This window comes from Tamandua tetradactyla, chromosome 20 (assembly GCF_023851605.1).
Source record: "Tamandua tetradactyla isolate mTamTet1 chromosome 20, mTamTet1.pri, whole genome shotgun sequence".
NCBI classification, from domain to species: Eukaryota; Metazoa; Chordata; class Mammalia; order Pilosa; family Myrmecophagidae; genus Tamandua; species Tamandua tetradactyla.
In genome coordinates, this window is record NC_135346.1 from 53,589,691 (window position 1) to 53,611,216 (window position 21,526).

Here is a 21,526-nt window from a genome sequence, read left to right on the forward strand (position 1 = left end):
TCCTCTTTTAAAGTATTTCAGTAAACCAATCCAGACCCACATGGATTGGGAGAAGAGGCATCTCCCTCTATTCAAAAGTTAATACCCTAAATTGGGTAAGTCACACCTCCATGGAGATGATCTAATCAAGTTCTCAGCATACAGCGCTAAATAGGGTTTAAAAGAAATGGTACCTCTCACACGATTGGATTAGGATTAAGGAATGGCCTATTCTAGGGTGCATAATTCTTTCAAACCAGCACAGGCATGAACAATCAACACTGAGTCAGGAAAAAATAGACAACCTCAAAAAATCAGTCACAAGTAAAGAGATTGAATCAGTAATGAAGAAGCTCCCCCAAAAGAAAGTCCAGGACCACATGGCTTCACATGTGAACTCTAACAAATATTCAAGAAAGAATAAGCAACAATCCTGCTCAAATTCTTCAAAAAAATTGAAGAGGGGGGACAGCTACTTAACTTATTCTATGAATCCAACATTACCCTAATGCCCAAAACCGATAAAGATACTACAAGAAAAGAAAATAAAGACCAATCTCTCTAATGAATATAGATGCAAAAATCCCCAACAAAATACTTGCAAATTTTATCCAGCAACACATTAAAAGAATTAAACACCCTGACCAATAAGGACTTACTGCAGGTATGCAAGGACAGTTCAATATAAGAAAACTGATTAATGTAATACACCATATTAAGAAGTCAAATCAGAAACATCACGTGATTATCTTGATTGAGGCAGAAAAGGCATTTGACAAAAATCAACATCCCTTTTTGATGAAAACACTTTAAAGGATAGGAATAGAACTTCATCAACATGGTAAAGGGGATATATGAAAAACCCATAGCTAACATCATCCTCAAAATGGGGAAAGACTGAAAGATTTCCCTCTAAGATCAGGAACAAAACTATGATGCCCACTGTCACCACTGTTATTCAACATTGTGCTGGAAGTTCTAGCCAGAGCAATCAGACAAGAAAAAGAAATGCAAGGAATCAAAATTGGAAATGAAGAAGTAAAACTGTTTGCAGATGATATGTCAAAAATCCTGAAAAATCTACAGCAAAGCTATTACAGCTAATAAATGAGTACAGCAAAGTGGCAGGGTACAAGACCAATACCCCCAAATCAGTAGTGTTTCTATACACTAGTAATGAGCAATCTGAGGAGGAAATCAAGAAAAAAATTCCATTTACAATTGCAACTAAAAAGAATGAAATATTTAGGAATAAATTAACCAAGGATACAAAAGACCTATACACAGAAAACTAAAAGAAATTGCTAAAAGAAATCATAGAAGACCTAAATAAATGGAAGGACATACCATGTTCATGGATTGGAAACCTAAATAACATTAAGATGTCAATTCTATGCAAATTGATTTATAGATTCAATGCAATACCAATCGAAATCCCAAAAACTTACCTTGTAAAAATAGAAAAACCAATAACCAAATTTACTTGAAAGGGAAGGATGCCCTAAATAGCTAAAAATATCTTGAAAAAGAAAAATGAAGTGCGAGATCTCACACTACCTGACTTTAACGTATATTACGATGCTACCGTGGCCAAAACAGCATGATACTGGCATAAAGATAGATATACTGACCACTGGAATTGAATAGAGTATTCTGATATAGACCCTCTCATCAACAGACAATTGATCTTTGATAAGGTGGTCAAGTTAATCCACCTGAGACAGAGCAACCTCCTTAATAAATGTGCTTGGAGAATTGGATATCCATACGTAAAAGAATGAAAGAGGATCCATATCACACACCCTATACAAAAATAACTCAAAATGGATCAAAGACCTAAACATTAGAACTAAGACCATAAAACTTTTAGAAGTAAATGTAGGGTAATATCTTATAAAACTTGTAATAGGATATGGTTTCCTAGACCTTACACCCAAATCATGAGCATTGAAGAAAGACACAGATAAATGGGAACTCCTCAAAATTAAACACTTTTGTACATCAAAGAAATTTATCAAGAAAGTAAAAAGGCAGCCTACACAATGGAAGACAATATTTGGAAACCACAACATATCAGATAAGGGTTTAGTATCCAGAATATATAAAGAGATTCTTCAACTTAACAACAAAAAGACAAACAACCCAATTAAAACATAGCAAAAAACATGAACAGACACTTCTCAGAAGAGGAAATGCTAAAAGGCATATGAAAAAATGTTCAACTTCCCTGGCTATTAGTAAAATGCAAATCAAAACCACAATGCGATATCATCTGACACCTACTAGAATGGCCATTATAAAAAAACTGGAAAATGACAAGTGCTGGAGAAGATGTGGAGAAAAAGGCACACTTATCTACTGTTGGTGGGAATGTAAAATGGTACAACCATTCTGGAAGGCAGTTAGCAATTCCTGAGGATGCCAAGCATTGAATTGTCATATGATCCAGCAATCCCATACTACGTATATATTCAGAGGACCTGAGGGCAAGGAAACAGATGAACATTTGCACACCAATGGTTACAGCAGCATTATTTATGACTGCCAAGAAATGGAAATAGTCCAAACGTCCATCAACGGATGAATGGCTAAACAAGCTGTGGTATATACACAGGACAGAATATTGTGTAGCTGTAAGACAGAATAAAGTCATGATGCATGTAACAGTGTGGATGAACCTTCAGGACATTATGCTGAGAGAAATTAGCCAGAAACGAAAGGACAAATACCATATAGTCTCACTAATATGAACTAACACTAATGAGCAAAGTTGGAGAACTGAAATTAAGAACACAGGTTATCAGAGATAGAAATAGGTTAGAGATTGGGCAATTGGTGCTGAAGGACTATAGATTGTGCATTAGGACTGACAGTAAAAATTCTGAAATGGATAGCATAATATTACCCGATTATAGCACAATAATATGTACAGAATGAAGGTGAGTGTGAGTATGATAGAAGTATAAGGGCTGGGGGCACATATGAAACCAGAAAGAGAGGATAAAGACTAGATGGCATAAATTAGGAATGCCTAGAGTAGACAATGATGGTGATTAAATGGACAAATGAAAAGATCAGTTTTGCATGAGAGAGAACAAATGAATGTCAATATTGCAGGGTGTTGAAAACAGACAGTATATGGTAAAAAGTACAATTAATACAAGCTAGGGTCTATAGTCAACAGTAACATTGTAATATCCTTCCACTGAATATAACAAAGGCAGTACGCTAAAACTAAATGTCAGCAGGCAGGGGCCATAGGGAAGGAAACAAAAGAAATGTTTTCAGATAAATTATGATGGGTAAGGCATGTCTATACATTTAGGTTGGACTGTATAACATGAATAAAACTGTTCAAAAATGAACAGAGAGAAACAATCGCTAGAGAAAATGCAGAGAAAGACATGTACCTATTCACTGTTGGTAGGTAAACTGAGAGGTGCAGCCCCTTGGAGGGCTGTGTGGTGGTTCCAGAGAAGGCTAGGGGTGGGGCGGCCATACAATCATGACACCCCATTGCTCAGTATAAACATGGAACAACTGAGTTTGGAGACAGGAATGGACATTTGCGCACTGATGTCTCTGGCAGCATGTTCGCAATCCATAATGGATGGAGGCAGCCTAAGGATACAATGACCAAAGAATGGAAGGGGGAACTACTGTGTATATGTACAACAGTCTACTGAGTGGCTGTAAGAAGGAATGAAGTTGTAAGGCATGCAAATAGGGGAAAGAAACGTAAGGACTGCATGCTGAATGAAATGTCAAAAACAAAGACAAATATTATCATGCCTCACTAATGTGGATTAACTATAAAAATTCGGTAAACTGAAGTCAAGAGCAGGGGACATCAGGGTCCTATTGTAAAGTGTCCTAGAATTTAAGCTGTTACAGCAGTCACATATATTCACGAGCTGTAACTGTTATTTCTAAATTCTGAGAAGCTGAGCTGTTTGTATATAACCAAGTTGTTCCCAGAAACTTCGTGTATTTATGTGACACCTGAGACTCAGAGTTAGGACTCTGAAGCTAGGAAAGTGAGCACTACACCATACAGGAACTATTTAAAAAGTTGAAGAAAGGATCTGACTTCGAGTAGAGATATGAATGGAGCTGACATGGATAGGACTAAGGTAAATCAGGATACAGGGTAAAGGGTGTTATCGTTCCCATTTTAAATCTTCAATTTCTGTTTGAGGCCAAAGGTAGAGATGTTTATTTGGTGCAAAATTTCTATTTTGGGCAGTAAATAAAGAAGTTTTTGCGAAGTCCCCTTGGGGCACTAGGGAGAAAGGAGGAAATATTCAACTTTCCCATTTGGAGAACTTCTGATATTCTCACAAGCAATGTAGACAACTAAATGAACAGGTCCAGCCCCTAATCTTGGGGTTCACTCCTATGAAACTTATTCCTACAAAGGACAGGCTAAGCCTACTCAAAATTAGGCCTAAGAGTTACCCTCAGGGAACTTCTTTTCTTCCTCAGATCTCTTTCTTTCTTTCTTTTTCTCTGCATATAACTTAGTTCAAAAGTTTTGACCTTTCAGCCATGTAAATATTTTACATGTATATAAAACAAAATTTTAAAAATATTTTTATTAATTAAAAAAAAGAAATTAACACAACATTTAGAAATCATTCCATTCTACATATGCAATCAGTAATTCTTAATATCATCACATAGATGTATGATCATCATTTCTTAGTACATTTGCATCGATTTAGGAAAAGAAATAGCAAAACAACAGAAAGATATAGAATGTTAATATAGAGAAAAAATAACAAAAATAATAATAAAAAATAAAATATATATATATAAAAAAAGGAAAAAGCAAAAAAAACAAAAGACACAAACAAACAAAAACTATAGCTCAGATGCAGCTTCATTCAGTGTTTTAACATATTTACATTACAATTAGGTATTATTGTGCTGTCCATTTTTGAGTTTTTGTATCTAGTCCTGTTGCACAGTCTGTATCCCTTCAGCTCCAATTACCCATTATCTTACCCTGTTTCTAACTCCTGCTGGTCTCTGTTACCAATGACATATTCCAAATTTATTCTCGAATGTCGGTTCACATCAGTGGGACCATACAGTATTTGTCCTTTAGTTTTTGGCTAGACTCACTCAGCATAATGTTCTCTAGGTTCATCCATGTTATTACATGCTTCATAAGTTTATTCTGTCTTAAAGCTGCATAGTATTCCATCGTATGTATATACCACAGTTTGTTTAGCCACTTGTCTGTTGATGGACATTTTGGCTGTTTCCATTGCTTTGCAATTGTAAATAATGCTGTTATAAACATTGGTGTGCAAATGTCCGTTTGTGTCTTTGCCCTTAAGTCCTCTGAGTAGATACCTAGCAATGGTATTGCTGGGTCGTATGGCAATTCTATATTCAATTTTTTGAGGAACCGCCAAACTGCCTTCCACAGTGGTTGCACCATTTGACATTCCCACCAACAGTGGATAAGTGTGCCTCTTTCTCCGCATCCTCTCCAGCACTTGTCATTTTCTGTTTTGTTGATAATGGCCATTCTGGTGGGTGTGAGATGATATCTCATTGTGGTTTTGATTCGCATTTCTTTAATGGTCAGGGACATTGAGCATCTCTTCATGTGCGTTTTGGCCATTTGTATTTCCTCTTCTGAGAGGTGTCTGTTCAAGTCTTTTTCCCATTTTGTAATTGGGTTGGCTGTCTTTTTGTTGTTGAGTTGAACAATCTCTTTATAAATTCTGGATACTAGACCTTTAGTGATATGTCGTTTCCAAATATTGTCTCCCATTGTGTAGGCTGTCTTTCTACTTTCTTGATGAAGTTTTTTGATGCACAAAAGTGTTTAATTTTGAGGAGCTCCCATTTCTTTCTTTCTTTCTTCAGTGCTCTTGCTTTAGGTTTAAGGTCCATAAAACCGCCTCCAATTGTAAGTTTCATAAGATATTTTCCTACATTTTCCTCTAACTGTTTTATGGTTTTAGATCTAATGTTTAGATCTTTGATCCATTTTGAGTTAACTTTTGTATAGGGTGTGAGATACGGGTCCTCTTTCATTCTTTTGCATATGGATATCCAGTTCTCTAGGCACCATTTATTGAAGAGACTGTTCTGTCCCAGGTGAGTTGGCTTGACTGCCTTATCAAAGATCAAATGTCCATAGATAAGAGGGTCTATATCTGAGCACTCTATTCGATTCCATTGGTCGATATATCTATCTTTATGCCAATACCATGCTGTTTTGACCAGTGTGGCTTCATAATATGCCTTAAAGTCAGGCAGTGTGAGACCTCCAGCTTCGTTTTTTTTCCTCAAGATACTTTTAGCAATTCGGGGCACCCTGCCCTTCCAGATAAATTTGCTTATTGGTTTTTCTATTTCTGAAAAATAAGTTGTTGGGATTTTGATTGGTATTGCACTGAATCTGTAAATCAATTTAGGTAGGATTGACATCTTAACTACATTTAGTCTTCCAATCCATGAACATGGTATGCCCTTCCATCTATTTAGGTCTTCTGTGATTTCTTTTAACAGCTTTTTGTAGTTTTCTTTGTATAGGTTTTTTGTCTCTTTAGTTAAATTTATTCCTAAGTATTTTATTCTTTTAGTTGTAATTGTAAATGGATTTCGTTTCTTGATGTCCCCCTCAGCTTGTTCATTGCTCGTGTATAGAAATGCTACAGATTTTTGAATGTTGATCTTGTAACCTGCTACTTTGCTGTACTCATTTATTAGCTCTAGTAGTTTTGTTGTGGATTTTTCCGAGTTTTTGACGTATAGTATCATATCGTCTGCAAACAGTGATAGTTTTACTTCTTCCTTTCCAATTTTGATACCTTGTATTTCTTTTTCTTGTCTAATTGCTCTGGCTAGAACCTCCAACACGATGTTGAATAATAGTGGTGATAATGGACATCCTTGTCTTGTTCCTGATCTTAGGGGGAAAGTTTTCAATTTTTCCCCATTGAGGATGATATTAGCTGTGGGTTTTTAATATATTCCTTCTATCATTTTAAGGAAGTTCCCTTGTATTCCTATCTTTTGAAGTGTTTTCAACAGGAAAGGATGTTGAATCTTGTCAAATGCCTTCTCTGCATCAATTGAGATGATCATGTGATTTTTCTGCTTTGATTTGTTGATATGGTGTATTACATTAATTGATTTTCTTATGTTGAACCATCCTTGCATACCTGGGATGAATCCTACTTGGTTATGATGTATAATTCTTTCAATGTGTTGTTGGATTTGATTTGCTAGAATTTTGTTGAGGATTTTTGCATCTACATTCATTAGAGAGATTGGTCTGTAGTTTTCTTTTTTTGTAATATCTTTGCCTGGTTTTGGTATGAGGGTGATGTTGGCTTCATAGAATGAATTAGGTAGCTTTCCCTCCACTTCGATTTTTTTGAAAAGTTTGAGGAGAGTTGGTACTAATTCTTTCTGGAATGTTTGATAGAATTCACATGTGAAGCCATCTGGTCCTGGACTTTTCTTTTTAGGAAGCTTTTGAATGACTAATTCAATTTCTTTACTTGTGATTGGTTTGTTGAGGTCATCTATGTCTTCTTGAGTCAAAGTTGGTTGTTCATGCCTTTCCAGGAACCCATCCATTTCATCTAAATTGTTGTATGTATTAGCGTAAAGTTGTTCATAGTATCCTGTTATTACGTCCTTTATTTCTGTGAGGTCAGTGGTTATGTCTCCTCTTCCATTTCTGATCTTATTTATTTGCATCCTCTCTCTTCTTTTTGTCAGTCTTGCTAAGGCCCCATCAATCTTATTGATTTTCTCATAGAACCATCTTCTGGTCTTATTGATTTTCTCTATTGTTTTCATGTTTTCAATTTCATTTATTTCTGCTCTAATCTTTGTTATTTCTTTCCCTTGCTTGCTTTGAGGTTAGTTTGCTGTTCTTTCTCCAGTTCTTCCAAGTGGACAGTTAATTCCTGCATTTTTGCCTTTTCTTCTTTTCTGATATAGGCATTTAGGGCAATAAATTTCCCTCTTAGCACTGCCTTTGCTGCATCCCATAGGTTTTGATATGTTGTGTTTTCGTTTTCATTCGCCTCGAGGTATTTACTAATTTCTCTTGCAATTTCTTCCTTGACCCACTCGTTGTTTAAGAGTGTGTTGTTGAGCCTCCACGTATTTGTGAATTTTCTGGCACTCCGCCTATTATTGATTTCCAACTTCATTCCTTTATGATCCGAGAAAGTGTTGTGTATGATTTCAATCTTTTTAAATTTGTTGAGACTTGCTTTGTGACCCACCATATGGTCTATCTTTGAGAATGATCCATGAGCACTTGAGTAAAAGGTGTATCCTGCTGTTGTGGGATGTAATGTCCTATAAATGTCTGTTAAGTCTAGCTCATTTATTGTAATATTCAAATTCTCTATTTCTTTATTGATCCTCTGTCTAGATGTTCTGTCCATTGATGAGAGTGGTGAATTGAAGTCTCCAACTATTATGGTATATGTGTCTATTTCCCTTTTCAGTGTTTGCAGTGTATTCCTCACGTATTTTGGGGTATTCTGGTTCGGTGCATAAATATTTATGATTGTTATGTCTTTTTGTTGAATTGTTCCTTTTATTAGTAGATAGTGTCCTTCTTTGTCTCTTTTAACTGTTTTACATTTGAAGTCTAATTTGTTGGATATTAGTATAGCTACTCCTGCTCTTTTCTGGTTGTTATTTGCATGAAATATCTTTTCTCAACCTTTCACTTTCAACCTATGTTTATCTTTGGGTCTAAGATGTGTTTCCTGTAGACAGCATATAGAAGGATCCTGTTTTTTAATCCATTCTGCCAGTCTATGTCTTTTGATTGGGGAATTCAGTCCATTAACATTTAGTGTTTTAACTGTTTGGGTAGTACTTTCCTCTACCATTTTGCCTTTTGTATTTTATATGTCATATCTGATTTTCCTTCTTTCTACACTCTTCTCCATACTTCTCTCTTCTGTCTTTTCATATCTGACTCTAGTGCTCCCTTTAGTATTTCTTGCAGAGCCGGTCTCTTGGTCACAAATTCTCTCAATGACTTTTTGTCTAAATATATTTTAATTTCTCCCTCATTTTTGAAGGACAATTTTGCTGGATATAGTAGTCTTGGTTGGCGGTTTTTCTCTTTTAGTAATTTAAATATATCATCCCACTGTCTTCTAGCTTCCATGGTTTCTGCTGAGAAATCTACACATAGTCTTATTGGGTTTCCCTTGTATGTGATGGATTGTTTTCCTCTTGCTGCTTTCAAGATCCTCTCTTTCTCTTTGACCTGTGACATTCTAACTAGTAAGTGTCTTGGAGAACGCCTATTTGGGTCTATTCTCTTTGGGGTGTGCTGCACTTCTTGAATCTGTAATTTTAAGTCTTTCATAAGAGTTGGGAAATTATCAGTGATAATTTCTTCCATTAGTTTTTCTCCTCCTTTTCCCTTCTCTTTTCCTTCTGGGACACCCACAACACATATATTTGTGCGCTTCATATTGTCATTCAGTTCCCTGATCCCCTGCTCAAATTTTTCCATTCTTTTCCCTATAGTTTCTGTTTCTTTTTGGAATTCAGATGTTCCATCCTCCAGTTCACTAATTCTAGCTTCTGTCTCTTTAAATCTATCATTGTAGGTATCCATTGTTTTTTCCATCTTTTCTACTTTGTCCTTCACTCCCATAAGTTCTGTGATTTGCTTTTTCAGATTTTCTATTTCTTCTTTTTGTTCAGCCCATGTCTTCTTCATGCCCTCCTTCAATTTATTGATTTGGTTTTTGAAGAGGTTTTCCATTTCTGTTCGTATATTCAGCATTAGTTGTCTCAGCTCCTGTATCTCATTTGAACTATTGGTTTGTTCCTTTGACTGGGCCATATCTTCAATTTTCCGAGCGTGATCTGTTATTTTCTGTTGGCGTCTGGGCATTTAATCAGATTTCCCTGGGTGTGGAACCCAGCAGGTTGAAAGATTTTTCTGTGAAATCTCTGGGCTCTCTCTTATCCTGCCCAGTAGGTGGCACTCGTCTGTCTGAGGGTCCCACCAGTAAAAGATGCTGTGGCTCCTTTAACTTTGGAAAACTCTCGCTGTGGGGGAGGGTCACCAGCCGAAGCGGCCTGGGCGAGTGCCGATCCGGATCTCCTAGCCCGCCTGGGAATCCGCGCGTGAGGGGGGGCGCCGGCCGCCGCGGCTTGGGGGAGTGCCGATCCAAATCTCCCAGCCAGTCTGGGAATCCGCGCGTGGGGGGTGGGCACTGGCCTCTGCGGCTTGGGGGAGTGCCGGTCCAAATCTCCCAGCCGGCCCGGGACGCCAAGCGTGGTGGGGGGGCGCCGGCCGCCGCAGCTTGGGGGAGTGCCTATCCAACATTCCCAGCCGGACCGGGAAGCCATGTGTGTGGAAGGGACCCCGGTCGCTGGTCTCCGCGGCTTGGGGGACCTCCGATCCAATTCTCCCAGCCGGTCCGGGGGGCCGCGCATGGGGGGTGGGCGCCAGCCACCGCGGCTTGAGGAGACCGCCTGTCCAATTCTCCCAGCTGGCCCGGGAAGGAGGGAGGGAGGGACTCCGGCCACCAGCCGCCCCGGCACGGGGAAGCGCACGCCCCTCAGTGATCTACCGCTGCAGATTCTCCCTGCCGGTTTAGCCGTTCCAGAATGGGGTACGCTGTCTTTTTGGTCTCTGTCGTGGCTCCGGGAGCTGTTCTGTACCGTTTCTATTTCTTTAGTAGCTGTTCTGGAGGAGGAACTAAGACCCGCGTGTCTTACTAAGCCGCCATCTTCTCCAGAAGTCCCTCAGATCTTTTTCTAAGCCAACACTGCAAGTGAATTCACTGCCATCCCTACCCCACCCACCCCCCGACATGGGACATGACTCTCCAGGGATGAGCCACGACTTGGCATCAAGGGATTGAGAAAACCTTCTTGACCAAAAGGGGGAAGGGAGAAATAAGACAAAATAAAGTTCCAGTGGCTGAGAGATTTCAAACAGATTCAAAAGGTTATCCTGGAGGTTATTTTTATGCATTATATAGATATCCCTTTTTAGTTCATGGTATATTAGAGTAGCTAGAGAGAAGTACCTGAAACTGTAGAATTGTGTTCCAGTAGCCATGTTTCTTAAAGATGTTTGTGTAATGATATGGTTTTTGCAATGTGACTGTGTGACTGTGAAAACCTTGGGTCTGATGCTCCTTTTATCTACAGTATGGATAGATGAGTAAAAAATATGGATAAAAATAAACAAATAAAGGGGACAAAGTTTAAAATACATTGGCAGTTGGAAATACTAGTGGTCAATGAGAGGGAGGGATAAGGGGTATGGTATGTATGAGTTTTTTCTTTTTTATTTCTTTTTCTGGAGTGATGGAAATGTTCTAAAAAATGATCATTGTGATAAATACACAACTATGGGATTATATTGTGAGCCATGGATGGAATACCATGTATAGAATGTTTGTGTGGTAAAATTCATCAATAAAAATATATTTTTTAAAATCACTATTTTTACAAGATCCTCCAGTGGTCAGTAGGCTCATTATGGATTGTGAAGCACTGATAGAGATTATCAAAGGGATGTGATACCATGTTCCCTGGAGAGTTGTTCAGGTCAATGAGACACATTTAAGTTACTAACATATACTGTGCTCAATAAGGTTAGATCCTTTTCCCGATAGCCAAATGCATTTACTTTACACTTAATGAGGTATAATACTTTTATTATTTTTTATTTCTCTTAAGTTTTAATGACCTCCTTCAAGGGAAAGGCCCAAATAAAATGTCAACTTCTCCAAGTAAGTTTCTTAGTTCTCAGTGAGAATTTAGCTCTCCTTTCCATACACAAGGAGCACTTTGTGTCTGTTTTGTTTGTTAGGTCTTGCTCTGCATTACTTATGCATGCACATCAATCTGCTCCATTGAGCATGTGAGTTGGGGTCAAGAACCATGCCCATCCACAGTTTTGTCCTGCACAGCACCTGGCACAATGCTTTTCCACATAACTCAAGAGCAAGTAAGGTTCGAGAAAGCTGTGAGATTTGCTTGGAATCATGCAAGGCAGAGTAGCGAAGCAAAAACAAAAGCCCTTAATCTCAGGTCCATGAGCTTTCAAAATCAGTGCCATTTATATGGCTTCCCATTGTTTAGCATTTCAGGAATGTTTCAAAATAATCATCTCCATACTTTTCTACCTTAACAGATGTGCTGTTCTTTCACTTCCTTCAACATGTGACTAACTTGAGCCGAACACAGATCATGATTGTGTTTGACATGCTGGACTGGAATGCTATTGGCGAGATAGGTTTTGACCAGTTCTACATGTTGGTTTGCATACTGCTAGCACATGAGGCAAGTAACAAGTGAGGATTTGGAGCAGAGGAGGCAGAACAGTGATAAAGGTAGCACTGAATTTAAAAATGGGGGAGAAGAACTAATTCTGGTTCCAAATGGTATATCCATAACCTGCCCTTCTTTACCTGGTCTATGTGGTGATTCTGTAAGAGAAATCTCAAGTGCCTCTCTCCCTCAATGACTCCTTTTCGTAGAGGAATCTCTGATGTCGGTGATGATGGAGATCAGAAACACTCTCCTTTCAGTTCCCACCATAACTTGTACATACTTTCAGTGGTCTATTTTTCTAATTCTCACCCCTTGAAGACAATAACCTTGTGTGGCACAATGTTTCACAAGTAGATTTTCACTGAATTTAAGGAAATACATTATAGTTCTGTCTAGCAGAATTACTTCAGTGGCAGTAAATTTTCCTTGAATGCAGATGCGAAAGTAGAACTTGAGGCATTGATGGCAGAATCCTTCAACCCTCAGCTTCTGTTATTTTGCCTTTTAGCTCTCTATGCAATAGACTAGTCAACGTAGATTCTTGATATAATACGATTAGAGGATGGCATCAACACCCGTTACATATCTTACATATTTCTCTCAAAACAGAACCATTTGGAACATCAATTTATCTATCGCCATTCCCGGCCTGTCTTTGAGCTACTTGATGTGGATGGGGACATGAAAATTGGCCCAGACAACTTCCAAATGTATAGCTTTCTCTTCAATATTAAAAAACAGGAACTTAAAGAACTCTACCATGACTTCGATATCACAGGTGACCGTGTAAGTGCAGATCCCAAAAGTGTGTAACGGCAGATTCTTTAGCCAAAAGCAGAGGGCAGTGTCCTAATACAGTAGAGATGAGTGAGAAGGAAGGTGTGAAAACCTAATCAAATAAGTATACTGAGTGATGCTAAGAGCAGAAAAAAAATGAAGACATTTGTAGGTTCATGGAAGAGAGGATTGGACAACTAAATGCTACATTATGTAGTATGAATACCAAAATAGAAGTTTAGAGAAGGAAATATATTAACTAACAGTAGTTGGCATTGGGGAAAGGTTTATAAAATCAAGTCTAGAGACTTGAGTAAGTTAAAAGGAAGGAGTTATACGGTGGGAACACATGAGCAAAATCCTAAGAGAAAATGGCTATGATAAAGAAGGTGAATTCTTTTATTTAAACGGGAAGTCCAAGTTGGGGAAATAAATGGGAGCTAAGGTTGAAAAAGATGGATCATATTGTGAATAATCTGGACTTCACACAGATGTAACCCTTGGTTTCCTTAGAGTCTACAATACTTCTCTATTTCTGGGTAATAGATGACAATTAGAAGACTCTTATATTCTAATTACTGAGCATCTTTGAGTTTCCAAGTTTTTAAGTGAGAAATGATTATAAGCTTGCTGTCATGTGAAATAAAGTATCATATCATTTCTAAAATATTCTTCTTTTTTCTCCAAGTGTCTTAATTACAAGGAATTTAAGCTGTTTACTATCTTTTCTATCGACAAACACCAAGAGAAGCAGAAAGCAGAGAAAGAGAAAGAAGAGAGATCTTTGCTCAAAAAGAAACTGTCACAACAGATTCGGATGAGCCATAGAGAGAGCCTCCTTTAAAAAAACAAAACAAAACATAAAAGTAGAGATTAAATGATTAAATTAAAACTGTTACCATGTCTAACAATAAATCTAGAATATCAAAGTGGATATCTTTACAATGACTTTTACATATAAAGGGTCCAAATAAGTGCTCCTTAATCAGTAGCTTCTTAAATTTTAATTATCTACTGATCTCACACAGAACTCACAATAGTATAATGTAAAGTCTACTTTCTCTTTGACAACATGTCCCAATTCTGCTGCAGCTTTTCTTATCAACCCTGTTCAATAGGTCCCTGTGTACTCAAATAATTACCAACACTTGTGGGACCTAAGCAGCTGAAAGGTGAAGATTTCCTGATATCTGTCATCAGTGGTCTATTATTCTCAAAATTCTTTCTATTCTCCCACTTCTTAGGCTAAGACCACCTTGAGAAGAAACTTAAGATTTGCCATTGGTGAAATGCCTCCAACCATAAAGGAAACTGAATTTTAAGGATATGGGGGGGCTATATTCGTCTTAGCAACTATATTATTCTCTGATGACTTAGGTGCTTAACCAACTGTACTTACCTATTAGGGTAAAAGAATTATTACATGCTGAAGTATCATTTTAATTTTTAAATAATCAATTCTTTAAATAATTTTAATTTATCTTGGCACAGGAATCTTGACTCCTCCTTACCTAATGTATCGTGATGTTATTCAGCACTGGTTATGGGATAGGCAGGTGCTTTGGATGCATGACTTTATTTATCCTTATAACCCTGTGAATTAGGTGTTATTATCCTCAAATTACAGATAAAGAAATTGAGGCCTCGAGAGATTAAGAGCCTTAGCCAACAACATATGGCTCACTGGTGGTACAGCCAGGATTCAAATTCAATATAATTAGATACCTAACCTTTCACCTATCCCAATCAGCAGATTTTGTATAGGTTTTAAACTGGTATTTCACCGTATGATGCTCATGACTATATTTCTTTCTACCATAAGTTTCTGAGGAACAAGTTTGGGGGTTGAAATATACCTCATGCAACATAAACCAAGTATTTCTTAAGGGTACATAAGGTAATAATAACTGGTCTTATGGCATTCGGTGAGTTCCAGAGTACCTAATATCACCAGAAATCAAATTTGATTTGAATACTGTTTATCTAAGATTGTCATTCTTATTAAGTCAAAGTTGTAGTAATAGAAGAGTTTGCAATTATGTTAGTTATTACAAATGCCTCTCTTATTCTAGGAGAAATATAATTCTGGTAACACACTTATGAGCATGAGTAATGTGTTTAGCAGCCCAAAAGTCTAAAAGTAACTTCTAGAGAGAAGTTACTTCTCTCTTCCCTAGAGTAGTAACACAAAAATGAATGGAGGCAATCTCTTTAGCAACTGCCTGTAATGCATCACATATTGGTTTAATTCTTATTCAATAATAAAATTGTTTTTCACTCTCTTAAAAAATAAAAACCACACAACTGAATGGAGTTCAGTTCTCTTTGATCTGTTGCTCTCTGGGTTCCATATGGGGATAATGTTATCTGCCTTATGAAACTGTGAAGACTAAAAGATGCAAGGCGTCTGTCACTTAGAACAGTTTTTCCCTTAATCTGTTTGGTGAAGATTAACAGTAGTTGGCATTGGGGAAAGGTTTATAAAGTCAAGTCTAGAGACTTGAGTAAGTTAAAAGGAAGGAGTTATATGGTGGGAACACATGAGCAAAATCCTAAGAGAAAATGGCTATGATAAGGAAGGTGAATTCTTTTATTTGAAGGGGAAGTTCAAGTTGGGACTTTGCTCTGGGGAGAAATTTACCTTATGCCAAACAATTACGGACACCACTACTCTTACACCAAGTACTGCACTGAGACACTGGTATTACTTAACTGGAAAACAACAGCTAGAGATTGAACTTAGTTCCAAAATCCTCTCCAATAAACTCATGTTGGTGTGGGCATCAGTTTCTTTTGGGAACTCAGATGGCTCTGAATACTGATTGCGTTAGGATCTACGCATGGTTTTGGAAGGAGGAACTATGACAAGATTATAGGAATGCTTCTCTCCTGTGTTCCAAGGGGGAATGCTCCTGAGGTATATTAAGGGAAACCATCTTTCCATGAAGATGGTGGAAATGGACAGGCTGAATTCAACCCTGCTCCAAGGAACAGCTAGAAAAGTAACAGAAAAATGATGGGGACAGTGGTTCCAGGCTGTGACTGAACTGAGAGGGTCTTTTACATTTCATAAGGGAGGTTCTGAATGGAGAAGCTGAGGCATAGAGACAGAGAACCAGAGTGGGCTCCACTGGGACTCCATCTGAGACAATAGCTACATCAGCCCTCTACCTTCCACAGCCTGGAGCTCCCTTGGGGAACCTGGAAGCCTGTCCCTGCTCAAAGAGACCATTGAGCTAGTGCACAGAGCCTACAGCACCCCTTTGAATTCAGAGGCGAGGGGCCCTGAGGAACGTATGAAAAGGGAGGCGGGCACCAGGAAGAAAGCCATGTCAAAACTGCCCATGCCTACATAAGCCCCCATGCACCTAGCAACCTGATCCCAGAAACCTGCCCCCCACCCCCACATGCCATAGGATCCCAAACCCCGCCCTCCCACGCCCACCCAGAATCCTACCTACACACATGCAACTGCATCCTATGCCTCATACATGTGCACCCACCCTCTCATGCCCCAACACCCCACGACTTGCCCTGTCTCTGTGTTACTTGCACTGTGCCCTACCACCTCACCCAGTGGCCTGGCTGCACCACACCCCACACCCACCACACCGCCCCCTGCAACCCAGTATCCCACACCCAAGTAGCACCATAACCCTCACCTAGCCCTGCACCATGACCTGCCACTGTGTTCCGCCATGCGCCCCACTCTACCCCGCAGCCCCACACACTTCACCCAGTACCACAACCTGCACCAATGCTCCATGCCATGCCTAGCCAGCAGGCCATTTCCAGCTTCGCTGTGGATAGGGACAACTGACATACCCTGTCCTATAATCCAAGGACATTCCAAGAGGGAGCCTGGGGGCCACCAGCCCCATCAGGTCCTCAAGCAGAATGCTGCTGAGATGTCCACTGCCCACTCCACAGCCCCAGCACGACAGCACTGAGGTTTGTAGATTTCAGCATACACCAGGACCAGTGGACCTGGAAGAACTGGACTGGGTCTCCATCCAGCTCACTGGGCTGCTGTAGTCTCAGAGAGGTAGGCCTGAGGGGAATAGGAAGTCCAAGAGGGCCATCTGTTAAGAAGAAATGGACAGTGCAATCTGGCAAACAGCCTACTGTTTAATTTCAAACAGATCCTTGAGTAAAGTTGCATCCCCTCTGTGGGGTCTGAGCCTTGGTTTGGTGGGGGGTTACTGATGAATCAAGAGCAAAGGACACCTTCGATATAAATCCAAGTAAATACCAAATGTTTGATGAGAGAAATCAAGGGAAATAAACTTGCAAAATAACCCTATCAAGGTAATCAAATGCCTGAAAGCCAAAAGAAAATCATAAAGCATATGAAGATGCAGGCAGATATAATCCAACCAAATGACCAAATTAAAACACCAGAGGTGATACAGACTTTGGAATAACTATTCAAAGATCTTCATACAACTCTCTTAAATAAATTCAATGAGTTGTCTAATGACATGAGGATATAAGAAGACACTAGAAAAGCATAAAGAAGAATTTCACAAAATAAGTAGAAAAATAGCAGATCACAGATGAACGATATTGTAGAACAAATTAAAAATATACCAGAGACACAACAGCAAATTTGAACGGACAGAAGAAAAATAAGCAAACAAGAGGACAGAACAATTGAATTCAAATGCACAAAAGAATAAATGGCAAAAAAGTTGGAAAATTTTGAATTGGATCTCAGAGAGATGATGGGCCCAGGAAGTATATAAATATAAGAACAATCGATGTCCCAAAAGGAGAAGAGAAAAGGGCTATGAAAATCAGTTGAGGAGATAATGGGGAAAAACTTCTCAACCCTACTAAAAGACATAAATACGCAAATCCAAAATGCCCAACAATCCAAAAATAAAATAAATCCAAATAGGCCTACTCTAAGACACAAAGTAATCTGTCTGTCAAATGTTGAAGAGAAGCAGAAAGTCCTGGAAGATGCAAAAGAAAAACAACTCACCACACACACGGGAAACCACATAAGACTGAGTTTGGACTACTCCACAGGCACCATGGAGGTGATTAAGGTAGTGGTATGATACAGTTAAGATACTGAAAGAGAAAGACTTTCAGTTAAGAATTCTGTATCCAGGCAAATAGCACTTCAAAAGTGAGGGAGAGATTAAAATTTTCACAGACAGACAAAGATTGAGAGAATTTGTCAACCAGAGACGGGCCATACAAGAAATATTAAAGGGAGTTCTGTAGGTTGAGAAAAAAAAAGACAGGAGAGGGAGATCTGCATCTGCAGGAGGGCACAAAATTGAAGAGTACCAGTAAGGGCAACTTACAGGGTAAAAAGAGAAAGGTAGAAAAGAACATGTAGATTTGACAAATAAAAACCAAAGGATAAGATGGTAGGTTCAATAAATGCCTTTACATTAATAACTTTGAATGTTAATGAACTAAACTCATCAAATAAAAGATACAGATTGGCAGAAAGGATTAAGAAATATGATCCATCTATATGTTTCCTACAAGAGACTCATCATGTACCCAAAAGAATACAAATAGAATGAAGGTGAAAGGACGGAAAAAGATGTTCCATGCAAGTTGTAACCAAAAGAAAACAGGAGTAGCTGCACTAATAGCAGACAAAATAGACTTTAAACGCACAGATATCATAAGAGACAAGGAAGGATACTACATATTAATAAAAGGGGCAATTCACCAAAAAAACCTACTAACAACCATAAATGTGTATGCTCCCAATCAAGGAGCTCCAAAGTATATGAGGCAAACAATGGCAAAACTGAAGACAGCAACAGATGTTTCAAAAATAATAATGAGAGATCAGGTCCAAAATGGCGGCTTAGTCAGATATGGAATTTAGTTCGTCCTTCAGAGCAGCTAGTAAATAGCCAGGAACAGCACAAAACAACTCTTGGGACCACACCAGTGACCAGACACACAGTGTACACCAGTCTGAACAAGCTGGACCAGCTGCAATCCCACCTAGAACTTTGAGTCCCCATAACCACAGAGGCAGGTGCCCCTCCCCCACAGGTTGCTTCCCAGAGGGGAAAAGAAAGAGACTTTACTAACAGCAAGGGGCTGAGCTAAACCAAGCTCCAATTGTGGAATTAATTAACAAATTCTTACTACTAAATATAGATCCCCAGCTCAGCTGAACCTCGAGTAAAAGCTGAGGATGCTGGTTTTTGCCCCATCAGAGGAAGCAGGGCTTACAGAAAAAGACAAGAAAAACAACAACAACAACAAAAAAAAAACAGTTTTTTATGGATCAGACAGCATAAATACTTGAAAAGGTCTGGGCCCTGAAGGAAAGGAGGGAGCACAAAGGACCTGGAGATACACAGAGAAACATACCAACTTAAGCTCTTGATTGGCAAACCTGAGGAATGGGGATCCTGCTCTGAACAGGACTTTTTTTCTTTTCTTTTGTGCAACTGTGTTTCTATGGCTTGACTGGTCTTTGTATAAAACTGCAAGGCTTCTCAAGCTCCATCTACCCCAGGCAAGGGCGGAATTAAGCTTGTCTGAGAGGCAGAGACCAGTCAGGGTGAAGGAAGAAATTTCCTGAAGGCTGTGCCTTCCCCAGGAGAGGGGTGGGGCCCAGCTCAGATGGAATCCCTCCCTCAAAGAATTCAGACCAGAGGGTCTGGAAAACTGAAATGATCAAAGCCAGTCCACAACCTCTCCTCTGTTTCAACCATGCCCCAGCAGGGAGAGTCTGCTGAAGTTAAAGGTACCACATCACTTTATGCTAGTGGGGCCCACAGGCAGATAAGCCCCACATACTAGGGAGGAGAGAAAAAACACAGAGTCTAGAGGCTTCATAGGAAAGTCTTTCAACCTGCTGGGTCTCATCTTCACGGAATATTGATGCAGGTGACTCTGCCCTCCTGAGAGGAGGCCAGTCTGGTTTGGGAAAATCTGACTGGAGTCTACCATACCTAAGTAGAGCCTCCTAAGGAAAAAAAAAAAGCACCATACAGGCAGGGCAAGAAACAAGAAAACAAGAACTGAAAAATTTTGATCTGTTAAACAAAACCTAAGCTAGAGGTCTAGAATCAGCTGAACTGAATGTCAAAAAACAGATAGTCAACAAAGTCATCCAGAAAGAAAATCCTAGGTAAAAAAGTGAAAACAACCCCCGAATAAACTAATTAAGGAAATTAAATGTCTAGATGGCTGCAAAAAATAACGAATCATACTAGAAAAACTGAAGACATGGCCCAGTTAAAGGAACAAACCAACAATTCAAATGAGATACAGGAATTGAAACAATTAATTCAGGATGTTCAGACAGACATGGAAAATCTCATCAAAAATCAAATCAGTGAATTGAGGAGGGAGGATATAAAGAAAGCAAGGGGCAAACAAAAAGAATAAATCAAAAGTCTGAAAAACCAAATCACAGAACTTATGGGAATGAAAGGCACAGTAGAAGAGATGAAAAAAACAATGGAAACCTACAATGTTAGAGTTCAAGAGGCAGAAGATAGACTAGTGAACTAGAGGATGAGAAATCTGAAATCTGACAAGCGGAAGAAAATGAAGGGAAAAGAATGAGAAAATATGAGCATGGTCTCAGGGAACTGAATGACAACATGAAGCACATGAATATACATGTTGTGGGTTTCCAAGAAGGAGAAGAGAAGGGAAAAGGAGGAGGAAAACAAATGGAGGAAATTATCACCAAAAATTTCCCAACTCTTATGAAAGACTTAAAATTACAGATCCAAGTACTACAGTAAACCCCAAACAGAATAGATTCATATGGACGTACTCCAAGACACTTACTAATCAAATGTCAACTGTCAAAGAGAAAGAAGAATTTTGAAAGCAGCAAAAGAAAAGCAATCCATAACATACTAGGGAAGCCCAATAAGAATGCGTAGAATTCTCAGCAGAAACAATGGAGGCGAGAAGACAGTGGGAGGATATATTTAAGATACTAAAAGAGAAAAACTGCCAACCAAGAATTCTATATCCAGAAAAACTGTCGTTCAAAAATGAGGGGGAAATGAAAACATTTTCAGACACAAAAATCACTGAGAGAATTTGTGATCAAGAGACTGGCTCTGTAAGAAATACTAAAGGGAACACTATAGACATAGGAAAAGACAGCAGAAAGAGGTGTGGAGAAGAGTGTAGAAATGAAGATTATCAGTAAAGATAAAAAGAAGAAAAATTATATATAACATATAAAATCCAAAAGGCAAAATGGTAGAAGAAAGTACTGCCCCTTCAGTAATAATAACACTGAATGTTAATGGATTAAACTCCCCAATCAAAAGACATAGACTGGCAGAATGGATTAAAAAACAGGACCCATCTATACGCTGTCAACAGGAGACACTTTTTAGATCCAAGGATAAACACAGGTTGAAAGTGAAAGGTTGGGAAAAGATATTTCATGCAAAGAACAATCAGAAAAGAGCAGGAGTGGCTATGCCAATAT

General features: G+C 38.8%; 2 protein-coding genes across 2 annotated transcripts in view; one reads left to right on the top strand and one right to left on the bottom strand.

The window, feature by feature from the left end:
• EFCAB9 (EF-hand calcium binding domain 9) overlaps window positions 1-14,020 on the top strand; it is a 45,680-nt gene extending 31,660 nt beyond the window's left edge. Inside the window, exons 3-5 of the mRNA XM_077137652.1 lie at window positions 12,155-12,303; window positions 12,904-13,080; window positions 13,760-14,020. Of these exons, the coding sequence (XP_076993767.1) occupies window positions 12,155-12,303; window positions 12,904-13,080; window positions 13,760-13,915 (482 nt within the window). The 3' untranslated portion in view covers window positions 13,916-14,020. The remainder of the gene's footprint in view (window positions 1-12,154; window positions 12,304-12,903; window positions 13,081-13,759) is intronic.
• Window positions 1-21,526, bottom strand: part of STK10 (serine/threonine kinase 10) — a 200,572-nt gene that overhangs the window by 170,688 nt on the left and 8,358 nt on the right. The gene's annotated exons all lie outside the window — the stretch shown is intronic.